This window comes from Eumetopias jubatus, unplaced genomic scaffold, assembly GCF_037043125.1.
Source record: "Eumetopias jubatus isolate StellerSeaLion01/CBP00866 unplaced genomic scaffold, mEumJub1_p1.0 scaffold_3, whole genome shotgun sequence".
Lineage (NCBI taxonomy): Eukaryota > Metazoa > Chordata > Mammalia > Carnivora > Otariidae > Eumetopias > Eumetopias jubatus.
This window is the reverse complement of record NW_028274809.1, coordinates 113,708,653-113,723,433: the sequence shown is the minus strand read 5'-3', so window position 1 is coordinate 113,723,433 and position 14,781 is coordinate 113,708,653. Positions and strand designations below refer to the sequence as shown.

The 14,781-nt window shown below is 55.4% G+C and overlaps 1 protein-coding gene across 1 annotated transcript in view; it reads right to left on the bottom strand.

Moving 5' to 3' along the window:
* LOC148164733 (uncharacterized) overlaps positions 1-14,781 on the bottom strand; it is a 43,177-nt gene that overhangs the window by 15,251 nt on the left and 13,145 nt on the right. The window contains exons 16-25 of the mRNA XM_088021970.1: positions 14,544-14,643; positions 13,909-14,075; positions 10,674-10,794; positions 10,063-10,256; positions 8,710-8,934; positions 3,449-3,595; positions 2,668-2,832; positions 2,066-2,217; positions 1,605-1,773; positions 230-338 (exon numbers count right to left, since the gene is read on the bottom strand). Coding sequence (XP_087878096.1) covers positions 230-338; positions 1,605-1,773; positions 2,066-2,217; positions 2,668-2,832; positions 3,449-3,595; positions 8,710-8,934; positions 10,063-10,256; positions 10,674-10,794; positions 13,909-14,075; positions 14,544-14,643 — 1,549 coding nt within the window. The remainder of the gene's footprint in view (positions 1-229; positions 339-1,604; positions 1,774-2,065; positions 2,218-2,667; positions 2,833-3,448; positions 3,596-8,709; positions 8,935-10,062; positions 10,257-10,673; positions 10,795-13,908; positions 14,076-14,543; positions 14,644-14,781) is intronic.

Here is a 14,781-nt window from a genome sequence, read left to right as displayed (position 1 = left end):
GGCCCATTATCCCAGCTCTCTTCACCTAATTGTCAGGTTTCCCTCCCTGTTCAGGCCTGTCTGGCTAGGTGGGGTTCTTCTTATGGTTGGCCCCAGCCCCTCACACTTTAGCTGCCCCACTAGCAGCATGGGGGCCTCCGGGCAGGCCCAGGGCCTACTGGGCCTCTTGGCCTGGAGGGAGCACTTTGATGGCAATGCGGGAAGTGAATGACCCTGGGCTATTACTGACCTGCAGTAGCTGCCGGGGTGACAGACGGAGCAGTCACCCTCTTCCCGGAGGCCTGACACACCTTGGGGAGTGAAGGTCCCTGGAGGACACAGAGGAGGGGACCACGTTCCTGGAGAGGGGGGTTAGCCAGTGAAGATGGGCAGCTGAGGGCTCAGGTCTCATCCATGGCCGTGGACCCACCACCTCCATTCTTGGACTAATTAGTGACCAGGAGGGGGAGTCAGAAGCTGAAAGGTGTGAGTTTAGTTAGGGCGGATTAACATAAGGGTCAGCACTTCAGCAAGAGTGGGCTGAGGGCCCGGGGGTGGAGCTGGGGAGGCAGAACAGTGCTTCTCCAGAGAACAGCTGTCCTCCGTGTGTGTGTGTGTGTGTGTGTGTGTGTGTGTGTGTGTGTGTGACTAATACAACATGTAATCACGGGGACAACAGGCCAAGTTCTTTGGACTCGAAATGTAAATATTCTGGGGTAAGAGGTCACTCATTTTAAAGGGGCATATATACCTTTCACACCATAGTCACAGGAAGAACAAATGTAGGCATCACCTGTGAATCAAACACTTGCAAAGTATAAATAGTTACAGCTCCTAAAATTGGCAGAAGATTTGCTCAAATTGATATAAGACATGGAAGGGACTATGAACTTTTGTGGATACCTATTTATTTGCCTGGCTGCCTGGGGATAGCACATGCATGTGTGTGCGAGCATTTGTGTGTGTGCATGTCTGTGCATCTGTACATGTGTGCACACGAGTGAGTGTGTGTGTGTGTACTCTGAGTACACCTGTGCATGTGTGTGTGTATTCACACATGCACGCACGAGTTGGTGTGAGGGTGGGCTCATGCACGGTGTGTTCAGGATGACTGGACTCAAACTCGAGGAGAGCAAACTTGTGGTTGCTGGGGCACCACATTCTGATCTTTGGGTTCCACTTTCAGCACCCAACACCACTGCGGAGCCCTTTTCCATGTGGTGTTCAGGAAGCTGTTTCCCAGATTGTTGACCAAGACCAGTGCAGGTGATGACACCTGTTTGGCATCATCCTGGTCCAGGTGCTCACCCTGGACCCCCAAGCTGAGTGTAAGGAAGGGGCAGGACATTGAACACGGGTGAGTCAACAGCTGAAGAAATGAAAAGCAACAGAGTGGGGTGGGATGGGCTTGGGGTAGGGATGAGGGGAGGATGAAATCGCTGCAGGTGGTTTTTGCCATTGGCATTCATAGCGCGAATATAGTGCCTGGCATGCCGTAGGCACTCCATGGAGTTTGAATGATGAATGAATGAATGAATGAATGAATGAACAAATGAAAGATGGGGATGTTGGGGAGAAAGATGAAGGCCTGGGATGCATGGGGACTTGAGGGCTCCTGGGCTTACCAGTTGGGCAGTAGGCATGTGCTGGGCAAGGCGTGGGCATTCTGGTGCCGGGATGTGAGCAGTAAAAGCCAGGTGGACACGAGAGGCAGGTGTCTGAGCCTAGGGAGGGCTGGTACTCCCCTTGGTGGCACGGGGCAGGCCAAGCAGACCCTGGTTGGCAGAAGTGACCCTGGGCATTGGACACAAAATGGCCCCTCTGAGAGCCAGGCTGGGTGTGGTTGAGTGCTCAGGAAGGTCAGTGCATTGTCCTTCCTTCCAGCTGGTTCAGGCCATGGTGACTGGGGTACAGGAGGCCAGGAGGCTGGGTGGGGGCATTGGAGAAAGAATTGGGGCCTGGGAAATGGGAGTGTTGAGGCCTGAGGCCCACAGCTGGAGGGCTCCAGGTTGAATCCTGGGTGGGGGTCTCTGGCTTCCTCAAGCCTAGGGGACCAGGCTCCCTCCTGTAGCTCCTGGGAAGATACCTGAGGGCAGAGGAAAGCCAAGGGGCTGGAGGTCCTGAGGTCCCAGGAGCATTCAGAGCCAACCACACAGGAGCTGATAGGAGAGCTTAGGCCCAGGCCGGGGCAGAAGGAGCCAGCTGGGCAGAGTCCACAGCTTCCCTCGGAGGCGCCACCTTGGATAGGGAGGTCAAAGTTCATGGACTCTGTATGTCCTCGCGGTGGAATATCAACCTCCAAGGATGGGACCTGTTCCCTACTTGCTAGAATGGGGCCTGGCACAGTATGTGCTAAATGAAGCAACCACTGGCCGGAGCCTCCCTTAGGGCATCTCTACTTCAGGCTGGCCATGGCACAGCCTGGCATTTCGCGGGCAGAGCCCTGCACTGGGCATAGACAAAGGGGTGGAGGAGTGGGCCATGTCCTGGGGGCAGGAAACCCTAAAATCCATACCCGGGCACAGGCCTGTCCCCCAGACTCAAGTCCACCCCAGTGGGAACCCCAGAGACCCTGACAAACAGATGTTTTTGTTGTGCTGTTTGTGTCTAAGGTGTTGAAGTTGGGATTTTGAAGGAGGAGGGGCCCACAGCCGGGAGGGGATGGGAAAGCACAGGGCAGATGCTCACCTGAGCTGCTTCGCGTTGTCCCCATGGGACAGGGCACAGGGTACAGAGTCCCCTGGGGGCAGTAGTGGCCTCGGGGGCAAGGTCCATTGAGGGGAAAGACAGAGTTTCTCTGGGGAGTGGGGCCAGTAGCTCCCCCCTCACAGTAGTAACCAGCTGAGCAGGGTCCTGGATATAGAAAGACTAGAATTTTAGGGCAGCAGCAGAAGCTTTACCAGCTGCCTATGCCATATCTTGCCTCTTCCCTGGTCCCTGCCTGCTGTCTCTAACCCCAGAGAATCATGGATATTAAAGTAGGAGGAAGGAAAAATCAAGGAAATAAGGGAGCACCTAGGGTGTCCTTGGCCCTGAGCTGGCGGCTTCCACATGGAATCCAGGGGGAGGGTTAGTTCTAGGAGATAACACTTGTGGGCACTTGGTGTGCACCAGGCACTGTTCTAAGCTCCTGTTTGTAATGACCACACTCTCCATAGCAACTGTGGGAAGTGCAGACTGTGGTCATCCCCACTTTACAGGGAAGGAGACTGAGGTCAGAGAGTTGCAGTGACTTGTCCAAGGTCACACCTGCACTAAATTCAGAGCTGGAACAAGAACCTCTACTTGGCCACAAGGCTGAGGACTCTTAGCAGAAGGAGGGAGGAGCAGGGCTCAAGGGAGGAAGTGGCAGGAGGCCATACTGAGGTAGGCAGTCAGACCCAGACCTATGCTATGGCCCAGCCAAGGAAAGTGCTGGGGGAAGCCATGCAGTGGAGCCAGACATAACTGCTGGGTTGCGGGTACTTACCCTCAGTCTGCCCGTTGCCCTCCCCAGGGCAATACCTCCCTGCAGGACAGGGCTGGCAGGCCCTAGGGGAGAGAGCACCTTCCCGCGGGTTCAGGGTTCCCTCTGGGCAAGGGAGAGCAGAGGATGTCCCTCCTGGGCAATAGTGACCTGTGGGGAAGGCCAGCGTAAGTGAGCACCAAGCATCCCCAACCCCACAGCTGCTCCCTGGGCCCTACAACCTCCTATCATTTGTGGCAAAGAAGTGAGCGCAGCCCTGAGGGGATGCAGAGGGCACAGCTGAAGGACGTGGAGGCGGACACTGGCCCAGGTGGTGGGAGAAGGTGGGGAGGGTTAGGATCCAGGCCAGTGGGGTGGGGGCTTCGGCGGGGGTGTGTGTGCAGGCAGCCGAGGTGTGCCTGTGTGCATGTGTGTGTGCATGCCCCTGTGTGTGGGACGTCAGCACTGAGGTTTCTGGGGTCATTACTTAGTGAGAGTAAGTCACAGGTGTGGTCTGGCTCAGTAGGCCAGGGAGACAGAGTTTCTTGTCCTGGAGAAAGTGGGGTCATGTGCACCTTACACAACCCCCCAGTATTCCCCTCAAGAAATAGCCACCCTAAGAGCACCCTAACAGCCGGCCTGGTCAACAGTTTGTTGAAGAGTCTCACACAAGACATGCTGGAGTCTTCGTTGGGGGGTGTTTACTGGGAGGGAGTTGGCTCCCCTGGGGTGGGGTTCTCATGGGTCCTCTGGTCTCACTTTGCAGACAGGCTATGGCTGTCCAAGCAGCACCTTAGGATCAGGGTAGGACCGACCAGAATGTCCTGCTCTCAGACCTGTGTTCCTCCCTCTGTAACATATGCACACTCACCTCCCGGGCACCCACTGGGAACCTGGGGTATGGGCATATGAGGCTGTTCATAGACCGTGTGAAGAAAGGTGCTGGTAGTGTCCCCAGGCGGGTGTGTCTCCCGCAGCAACCTTCTCCCTCGGCAGTAGGATTAGCCCCATTTTATAGGTGGGCCACTGGCTTCCAGGGAAGGCTGGGGCTTTGCCGTCGAGCATTGAGTTCTGGGACAGGGCTGAGTTTGGGAGCTGGGGGTCCCAGCTACATTGAACCCTGAGTTACCCTGTCCATTGCAGTCATGCTCAATGTCCCTCTCCCTGTGAGAGTGAGGGCAGAGACTGGACTGAGGGCATCCATTACCTTTGGGGCAGGTGGTGGGCCTCACGGTAGCAGCCTTTTGGCAGTAGGTGCCACCTGGACAAGGCAGGCAGGTGTCAGCCCCAGGCAATGGGCTGAAGGTGCCAGGCTCACAGGGCTGCTCGCTGTGGGCCCCTGGGGGACAGCGGAAGCCAGGGGGACATCTGTATCCATGGGTTCCATCGGAAGGTGAGGGCACAGCACTGCCTCCCAGGCAGATATACCTGAGGAAATGGAGAACCGTGGCTGAACCTCCTCTAGCACGACCTGTCCATGACTTGGACAGGCAGAAGATGAGAGAAAGGGGTGGCCTTTGGAGCCTTGGGTCATCAGAGTTGTGCTGAGGATAGGCCAGAGTGGCCATAGCCAAGGGCCGTCCCTCAGATGGAAGGACGCCCTCCGGTCCTCAACTCTTAAAACATGCCTCTGCCCCTGTGATAGGAAACTATGTGGTAGGCCTCAGGGAGAGTACTGGGAAGGGTCAGATGTTTCCCAGAAAAAGCATGGCTCCCCTCTCCAAAACTTCTCTGTCCTCAGGGCCCTGAACAGATGGGGCAGGCCTTCCTTCACATAGGACCCAGACGGAGCTTCCTGGTGGCTGTGGTCAGTCTCTAGCCCTTCCAACAATAAGGGGAAAATGCACTCGTCAGGAATCTCGGACACCCTTTGGCAGAGGTTGTTGGCCAAGGGGGTAAAAACCAAGGCCTGGCAGGGGCTCCAGAGGGTGTGGAGGCTGCCCTGGGGCTGAGAGGGACCACGGGGCTGGCCCAGCACACCAGCACTCCTTGGATCTTGGAAAGTCGGTGCTGGGAGGGCCCTGGAGGGTGTGATCGGTTCGGCCTTGTATCTACGGGATGACACATCAGAGATCCACATCCTGGGGGACAATCACCCTGGCCCAGGAGCCTCACAGGGGCTGGGGAGAGACCACAGCATTTAGGATTAATCTGTGACTTGGGGGCCCTGTCAGGCCTGACCTAGGGATACTCCTCCCTCTTCGCACCTGAGGAGTTCAGGGTCAGGGCCCCCTCACCCTGCATCGCAGAGTCCTGCCTCCAGGGCGTGGGACAGCCCAGGATGGCTGCAGTAGCGCCCCGGGGGGCACGGCAGGCACTGGTCCTCACTGGCCAGGCCTGGGGCAGAGGAGTAAAACCCAGGCAGGCATGGCACTGGGGAGCCCGTTCCCCTGGGGCAGAAGAAGCCAGGGGGGCAGATGTCATTCCCAGAATGGCCTGGGGCCTCCACCTGTGTAGTCAGAAAGAAGGAAGAAAGACCTTTATATCAGAGCTGTGGTCTCAGGTTGCACATCCCACTGCTGGCCCCTGCTGGCACCTGGAGACTGCAAATAAGGACATTACATGCAAAATGGTCCCATTACTCCCTGCTTCCACCTGGGCCAGCCAGGGCCTGAGGAGGAGGAGCTAGAAGGGCTGGGAGGAGCTCTTATTTCCTAAATCACGGTGTTGACTCAGTGGCGTCCCTCCCATCTCTTCCTCATTCTCTGGGCCTGTTTTCTCCACAGTGTCAGTGAGGAATTGGTGACTTCCTGAAGGGGCAGTTTCTAAAAGGGAAGTTGGGGTCCAGAGAGGGCAAAGGACAGGTATGTCCAAGGTCACATGGCAAGTCAGTAACAAAATGAGAATCAGAGAGAATCAACTATCATACCACCATCACACCATCTGTCCGTCCAACACGGGTCTGTGTGTCCATCCACCCAACTGACTCTCCACTACCCTGCTCTACAGTATAATGATCCTACATTTTGATGGTTGCTTTCTCACCACATGACCTTGAGAACATTCATTACCCCATATACTTCTCTGTTTCTTCATGTCTAAAGTAGGGTAACCATGGGGACTCCCAAAGGCCATTGTGAGGACCGCTGAGCCAATATGCATACAGCACAGGAATGTTGCCCAGCACCAAGTAAAGCCTCTGTTTACGTTACTGCTGTTATTGTCACATGCCATCAAACCCAAGATGTCACACACTGGAAGGCAAACGATTTAAAAGAAAAAAGTCACTGCCACTGTGATTTCCAGATGCCATGGATTATAAGATGCTGCTGATTTTAGAGATGTTAAACGTGAAAAAGATGCACATCTTAGAATCACTGAAACAAGCTATCATTGGGTGGGTCCTATGCCAGGCCCTGAGGATGCAAAGGTGAGAATGGTTCTGCCCTCAGGGCATTCAACTCTGGCAGGAGAAGCAGTCAGCCTAGTAGGAACCCCTGGCCCACTCTGTGGTCCAGTACACCGTAGGTGTTGCCCGGCAGACTCAGACACATGTCTGGGCGGCCATGCTCAGTGTTACATACCTTGTGTCTGAGGGGGGTGGGAGACACTGCTCCTCCTGTGCAGTAGTAGGCAGAGTGGCAGAGCCCTGATGGCTGGGACAGCCCTTCTGATGAGCAGAACATCCCTAGAAGAAGCAGACCCAAGGAGTGGGTGACAGAGAGACTCTTCCCACCTCCCTCTGGCTCTGGCACCAGCCCTGCCTCTCTTGGGCTGTGCCTCACCTGCTCCTCCCTCCCTAGGCTCTTAGACTAGCACAGGGTGTTGGTGTGATGGCCAGGCAGAATACAGGGAGTGAGGGGCAGAATGAGCTAGAGAGACATGGATCTGCCTTGACCAGGCAGTAATTTCTCTCCAGCAACACCTGGTCTCTGAAGAAAGCATGGGGCTGGTCTTGCCCAAGTCCTAGAGGTACATGTTGAGTGGCCTGGGGCACAGGGTATGAGGAGGCCTGGAGAATCCAAAGGACGGTGGGAGCTGTGGGCCTGTAGGAGGTCAGTGGGGCCCTGGCCCATACTTGAACCTGACTTTGCTTTCCTTGACCCAGCTGTTAGACTTGTGAGGGGCTGCCATTACAATATGGGCCCAGGGGGCCAAGGCACATTCCCTCATGGACTTGTCTGTTTGCCCTCCTTCTACTTCTACTTCCCCTCATTCTCTTCTCAGCCCTCTAGTCTAGGCTTCTCGAGGGCCCATGATCCCAGAATCCACCAACCTGCCGGGCACAGCTCACAGTCCAGCTCTGCACTGGCGCCTTGCCTGGGCCCAAATGTCCCCCGAGGGCACGGGTGGGCAGTGGCGGAGTGGGAGCCGGGCGGACAGAAGTAGCCCTGGAGGCACAGGCTGGGGCCACCGGCCGTGGGACCTAGGGGCAATGGCAGGGTCAGCCTGAACTTGCAGTGGGAGCCCTACCTTCTGAGCATCCTGGTCAGAGACTTGGGACCCCCAGGCTCTGAAGCTGGCCTGGCCCCTTTATTCTTTGTCCAATTTACAGGCATGTTGGCTGGGAAGGGGACCCTCAGTGGCTGTCCATCTGCCATTGCAGCAGCAGGTGTACTGCCCAGGGAAACCTCTGTGGGCTCCAGAGATCTACAGCCTTGAGGCTGACTGTTGAGCATAAAGCTCCCTTTCTCCAGAAGGTGGCACTCGCCCATGCTGGACACGCTGGTCTGCAGACCCCACTGCTTTTGCTCTGGCCTCTCTGCCAGGCCAGTAGCCACCTGTGTATCTCTAAACATGACCAAGGTCATGTCATGATCTCAAGTGTGCAGAATGTACCTTGGGAAAACCAGGTCGGGTCACAGCCAACTAGATCCTAGGGTCCTAGACCTCAGACTGTCCTGTCCTGAATCTAGTGCCTACCGTCCGGAGCTGGGCACTGGGTGTCCGGATGAGTCACCGTGCAATGCCTCTTCCTGACACGTCCTTCCCTTGTACCTGGCTGGTTTCGGGGCCCCCTTCCCTCCACTCTACTGTCAGTTGTCAAGGGCTGCATGTGGATCATAACACTACGACTGTGACAACCAAGCTTCTGACGTAAGAATTCCTGAGATACATTCTAAAGCCAAATCTAAAAGAAGGCATAAGGGGAAGACCAGGGGTCTCTTGTGGCACTGAGCCGATTCACTGTGCCACCTCAGGTTAGTCTTTCCACTCTCTCTCTAACAAGGGAGGTGACCTGCTCGTCAAGGAGGCATCACTTCTGCGGGCGCTTGAACTATCAGCACCTTGCCCTGGGACCCAGCACCATGTGGGGGCCTTGTGTTCAGCCCCAGTGAGCCCACCTGTGCCTACGGCTTCACAGTAGAATCCTGCAGGGCATGGCTCACAAGACCCCTTGGCCTCCTGGGGCTGGAATGTTCCATTCTCACAGGCCCTTGGCTGGGGAGATCCCTCCGGACAGTAGAAGCCACGGGGGCACCGAAAAGATGTAGGGGTAGCTGAAGTCTGGCCAGGAGGACAATAATGACCTGCTGAGCATGGCCCATCTGGGAAGGGTTTTCCAGACCCTGTGGAGAGAGGGTGGAGGCAGGCTGAGTCCACGACAGTGGGCCTGGCTGCTAATGAGACGGAAAAGGAGAAAAGGGCCCTGGAAGAATATCTGGAGCTGTGCCTAAACTTGGAAGTGCAGTGTGCCCTGAGGCTCAAGATGCCAGGCTTTGCAGCCAGACCCTGCGTCCCCTCCCAGCTCAGCTGCTCACTCTCTGTGCGGGAGTGCAGGAGGCCTCTCTCAACTTGGGTTTTTCATCTGCAAAATAACGGCACTAACATGAAGACAAATGAGTTAAAAGGCCTATCTGGTCACATCCCATGGGATCATGTAGAGCCAAAGTGAGAGAGTGCTGACTTAGGAACCTAGAAATATAGGCCCCGCTGTGTTTGTTGGAGATGTGCGGGGCTCTCCTGCCCCGGCTGCAGGTGATGGGCCAATGCCTCACATCCTCAGCCTTATTCTGGTGTGACACAGACACATGTTCCTATGGGGATCCCCTGGGGACCACTGGTGGGAATTCACACCTCCCTTCTTCTGCTTCCCAGTACCGTGCACCAGTCTGTTTCCTGTCCTACCGTATCTGGTTCTAGGTGATTTATACATGAACGGAGTAGACAACTACAATTGACAAATGCACACCATATTCTGTTCTTCTTTTTCCAACATGGTTACTGCTACGTCTACCCTCTCATTCTTAGGCTCAGCCCTGGCAGGGTCTCCCTGAAGTCCCGTTCCCTGTCATTCTGGACAGAAGGCCCTGCTTCCTGAACAAGGCCATTACCTTCAAAGCCTACAAGTGCTCCATGAAGCCTCCACCCCTTGGGATCAATATCCCCCCACCCCAGGACATCCAGAGCATTTTGTCTGCCAGAAATCGGTGTGCTTGGGCTGGAACATTCATGATCTTGTCTGTCTTTTTCTATCCCCTTCCTTACTGTCCGTTCTCAGGGGTCGGGGCCAGGTCATGTTTGCCTTCCCCACCCATCCCCATGTTCAGGCCTCAGGCAGTGTCCCCTGTATAGGGCTGCAGGTCATATATGATGGGAGGGGAACTATGATGTCACCAGCAAGCAGGCTGAATACCTCTGGGATAAATGGATCAGTTAAGGATCCCGCAAAGTCCCAGAGAGATGGCTTTCGTCACCTGAATCTGAGCAGAATTGTCCTGCAGGACAAGGCCTACAATCCTTAGCACTGCGTGCACCAGGCCACTCTCGGAAGGTGCCCCTGGGACATGGGTGCTGGGTGGGGATCCAGGTACCCAAAGGGCAGTAGTAGCCAGCAGGACAGTCCACTGGCCAAGTAGGCCTGTCGCCTGGCTTCTGGAAGGAACAGAACCTGTGGAAACAGCCAGTAGGTAGTCAGGAATGAGAGTCAGGGCCTTCTGTAACCTTAGGTTTTCTAAGCAGTGAAGGTCCTGAGGGTCCTGCAGAAGAAAGAAGCTCCTGGGGCATAGAGGAATGGGGCAGAAGTGAAACCCTCCAGGACCATCTGAGGTCAGAGGAAATGAGCATCAAGATGGACAATGGCCTCCTGTCTTATGAGTCTTGTACATGAAGCCTACAGCTCTTCAAAGCCCCTGTATTGGCATTATGGTTTTAATTACATTGGGCTCTGCAGGGCAAGGGTGGCTGGAGGGCCTGTGGTCACTGGTCCCTGCAACATGTCTGAGTCCCTCTAGCTTCAGAGAGGGCAGGAAAGGCCAAGTGTCACCCAGATAAAGAAGGAGCCCCAGCCCCAGCAACAGCTCCTCACTTTCCAGCAGGGCATGTCTTGCAGAGACTCTGTCCAGGTTCATCCTGATACTGCCCTGGGGGGCAGAGCTGGGGTTCCAGGCTGCCTGGGGGACACGAGTGCCCAATGGGGCAGAGAGTGCCTAGAAAAGCCACGAGAGACAATTATTTCCTCTTGGGAGACTCCCCATCTCCTTCCAGCCAGGGCCCACAACAGTTCTTACTCCCTCCATGTGAGTGTGGATGACGGGGTGGGGTATGTGATTCATGGTGCTTCTGATGTATAACACTCCTGGGTCTGGCCCCTTACACCTCAGTCCTACAGACACCTAGAAGGGATGCTCCAGCTGAAAACAGCCCTGTGGAAGGTCCACGTAGGAACCTCCTGGTGGTCCCTTGTGGGAAGGAGCCAGATGTGGAGTGACAGGGTTGAGAGGGATGAAGGACAGTGCTCTCCACAAGTTGGGTGTTGAAACTGGGAACCTCACAAGCTACCTGAGGCAGCCCCAGGCTCCCAGGTCAGAACATCTCTCACCAACAGTGTTCCCAGGGGTCCTAGTCCTATGAAATGTTCCTCAAAACGTAGCCTTTTTGGGCATGTAAGTTTGGGAAATGCTGTGTCAACTAAGTCCCCTGGAGACCCCTGTGCTCTTCATCATATGGAACACAAGCAAGCAGTAGGAACCCTGACCCTGCTCATGATCTGGGTTTTCCACAGGCCTTGACTTAATGAAGGCATGAGATGTGGGTTGCAAGGGACCTAATTTGGAAGACAGACCATAGGAAGAGATGGAGCAGGATCAGAAACCTGTACTCTTTAGGATGAAGAGTTGAAACTGTTTTTATTCTTTTATATATCGACTTTTTAAATTTCCTGGGATATTTGATGCATTTTTTGGAGATGTGGTCCTAAATAGGTTGTGCTCTGGGGTGGGGCTGTGTCCACACTGAGGCCAGATCTCCCAGGTGGGGACGGTGTGGGGGAATCCCTCCTGAGAGCTGCAGTATCAGAGGGAGCCTCCCTGTTTGGTGAGGAGCCCCTTCCCCCTGACGGGCTATTAGGTTGTAAGCTTGGTGAGAGCAGGGCACTTGAGCCTCTTGGTTCTCTACAGACAGTGCCTGACACACAGGTGGTTCTCAGGGACTGTTGGTTGGAAGACGGCCTTAGAACGGAGAGCATAGGCCAAGTGGTCTACAAGCTGGGTCTGACTGCAGAGGAGCTTTGCTTGGCTTGCACAGAGATCTAATCTTTTAAACTTACTTGCCTAGATTTGCAGCTTTCCTTGGGCCCTGATGTGCACTGTGGTCCCTTCATGCATTTGCATTCACAGCTGGCCTGGGCCCTGCAGCTGTGATCCCTACTCCTAGGAGGGGTTCCTTTATGCCCTTCCAATCTCTTTGATTGGTATCCTGGTGGCAATTTGTGTCAGTCTGCAAAGATCATGTCCTGGCCAGGCCGTTTTTTTTTTTGTTTTTTTTTTTCATTCAGTGGCTGACCTTCCCTTGCACAGCACTCTTGCTAAAGGTTCTCAGGGCCAGGCACAATTCCAAGGAACTAGCAGCGACTTCACCCTGCTTTCCTTTGTTGCAGGAAAGAGTGTCAGAATGCAACTGAGTAATGTAGTGATAGAGCCAACTTTCAACACATTCTGATTTAAAAAAAAAAGGAACCTGCTTTAAACTTCTAGTGTAATTACTTACATCTCAAAACTGATTATAACCAACCTGTTCTTGGTTCTCAGCTGAGAACAGAGGTCCCAGAAGACAGAATGGTGCCCCCTCTGCTAAGCCTTGTGCTTGGGGTCTGAGCTTCTACCCCTTCTCTGCTGGACCCCAGGTAGCACATGAGGGGTGAAGACCCTTCCTACCTCCTCACTAGAGTGTCTTATATAGCCCTCCCCCAAAGCACGGGATTCTCCATTTTGACTGATTTTTTTTTTAAAAATGCTTCTTGTTCCTTCCTTTTCTCTACCATTCATCCCACACATCTCCCATCTCCCTTTCTGCACTCTTGGCACATGAGGAGCCACATGCTAATACTCGGTGTTTTCAGCCCCTTCCATGGAAGGTTCTAGGTCTGAGGCCTGTCTCACTGCAGTTGGGCCTCAGGAGCCTGAATACAGAGGGAGGGCCCACAGCAATGTCTTCCTTCCAGGCCAGCCCACTGGGGGTCCCACAGCACCCTACCCCTACCCAAATGCCAAGGAGGTCCGCCCTTACCTGGACTGTGCCCAGAGACAGAGGCTCTGGGGCAGAACCAGCCTCCTTCGCATGGGGCCTCTGGGGAGCTCAGGCCGGCCCTGGAGCAGAACCAGCCAGCTGGGCATGGCTGGCAGTCCTCCCGAGACGTGGCCCCAGGGATGGGCAGGAGGGAGCCTGCAGGTATACACTCTGTAGCTACCTTCAGGGTAGCTCCATCTCCCAGATGGAGGCCCAAGGTGGTGCCTCTCAGCTAGCAGAGCTGTGGTCCTGCTCTGCCTGCTTAGCCTCATGGACCAGTGGCTGAAGGGCTCCTCAGCTTACTAGGCTGCCTCACTCCTGTTGTCTGGGCCCTGACACAGCTGAGATTCATCTCATCCCCCCATCTTAGCTGCAAGGCATCACTCACTTCCTTCTGTGCCTCTGCCATACACCCCTCTGGCTTCAAGCCTCCCGCAGAGAGCCTGGGCCCAAGCTCTCTGTCACTTCATTCATCATTCCACCCCCAAGCCCCAGGCTATGTGGATGCAGGATGGACATTGCTCTTTAAGTACAGTTTGGGGGTTTCTTCTGTGCCCATCCCAAGATGTCTCCCCAAGGCTGGACCTCCACTCCTTTCTCTTCTCAAGGGCCCAGAGCACACCCTTGCCCTGCTGGTGCCCCTCCCCCACATCGGTAACTCACCTGGGGGGCATGGAATGGGCCTGGGGCTGCCCTTGGGACAAAAATGGCCTGGAGGACAGAGGTCTCCTGTGATCCCATCAGTGGGGTTTGGGACAGCTGCTGCTTGAGTGCAATGGAAACCTGCCCTGCAAGGCCCGGACACGGCCACCAGCCCAGGCAGGAGGCAGTAGGAGCCTGTAGGAGAGAGGGAAAGACAGGCTCCCCAGTCATGGGGAGGGGAGAGATTGGGGCACCCCCCACCCCAGCCAGCAAATGTGCATTGCGGTCTACCGCCAAAGCATCCCCGTCCCAGCCAGGCCTGAGTCCTGCCCTCCCTGGTCAGGGAGGGTGTGGTCTACTAGGGCTGGGATGAGGGTATGTCCCTGTCCCCTTACCTGGCTCACAGAGCGTGCAGTCTGACTGCTGGACACCCCCTCTCTGTGGCTTGTAGGTGCCTCTGGGGCAGGGGAACTGAGAAGCAAAGGACGTGGAAGCAGGGCAGTAATGGCCTGCAGGACACTCGTTCCCCACCACAGAGGAGGTGTTTGCCGGGCAGAAGAAACTACGGAAAAGACAAGCAGGGAGGAGGGAGCTCACAGGGCTCTGTGGCCCCAGCAGCATGGAGTGGGGCAGAGATGGCTGTCTGGCTCCACCTTTCATCGCTGGCCTCAGGAGTTATTGGCCTACTGGGGACATAGCTCTGCTATAGCTCAAGGTCCCGGGGCAGGCACAGGGGTGGGGTGGGGTGGGGTGGGGGTGGGGGCAGGGACTTAAATGGCTTAAATTAGAGCCAAAGAGACCTAGGTTTGAAATTAGGAATGACTCAGCGATACCCAATAAAGAGATCAAGAGGCATAAGAAAGGTGGCTAGAAGGTGTGGCAGTTCTTCAGTGACTTTTTTTTAAAGTCACAGAAAACTCAGGTTGAAAGGGGTCTTAGCGAGCATCTGGTCCAGCCACTTCCTATAGCAGGAATGCACACCCTGCCCAGCTGGACACGTGAGCACCCAGGATGGCCTCTCAGCACTCACCCCTCAGGACAAGACTCACAGTGGCCCTGGGCGCCCAGGCTGTTGTAGGTGCCTGCTGGGCATGGCCTGGGGGTAACAGTGCCTGGGGGGCAAAAGTGCCCTGGAAGGGAAACAGATCCGACAGGTCAGGTCCACAGGAAACCCCACTCCCTGGCTCTAGAGTGTTCCCATCCTAAACCCGGTTCCTATAGGGCCCAGGGGACCCTTGGCCCCTGTCTGAGTGGCAGCCTTGGAGCTT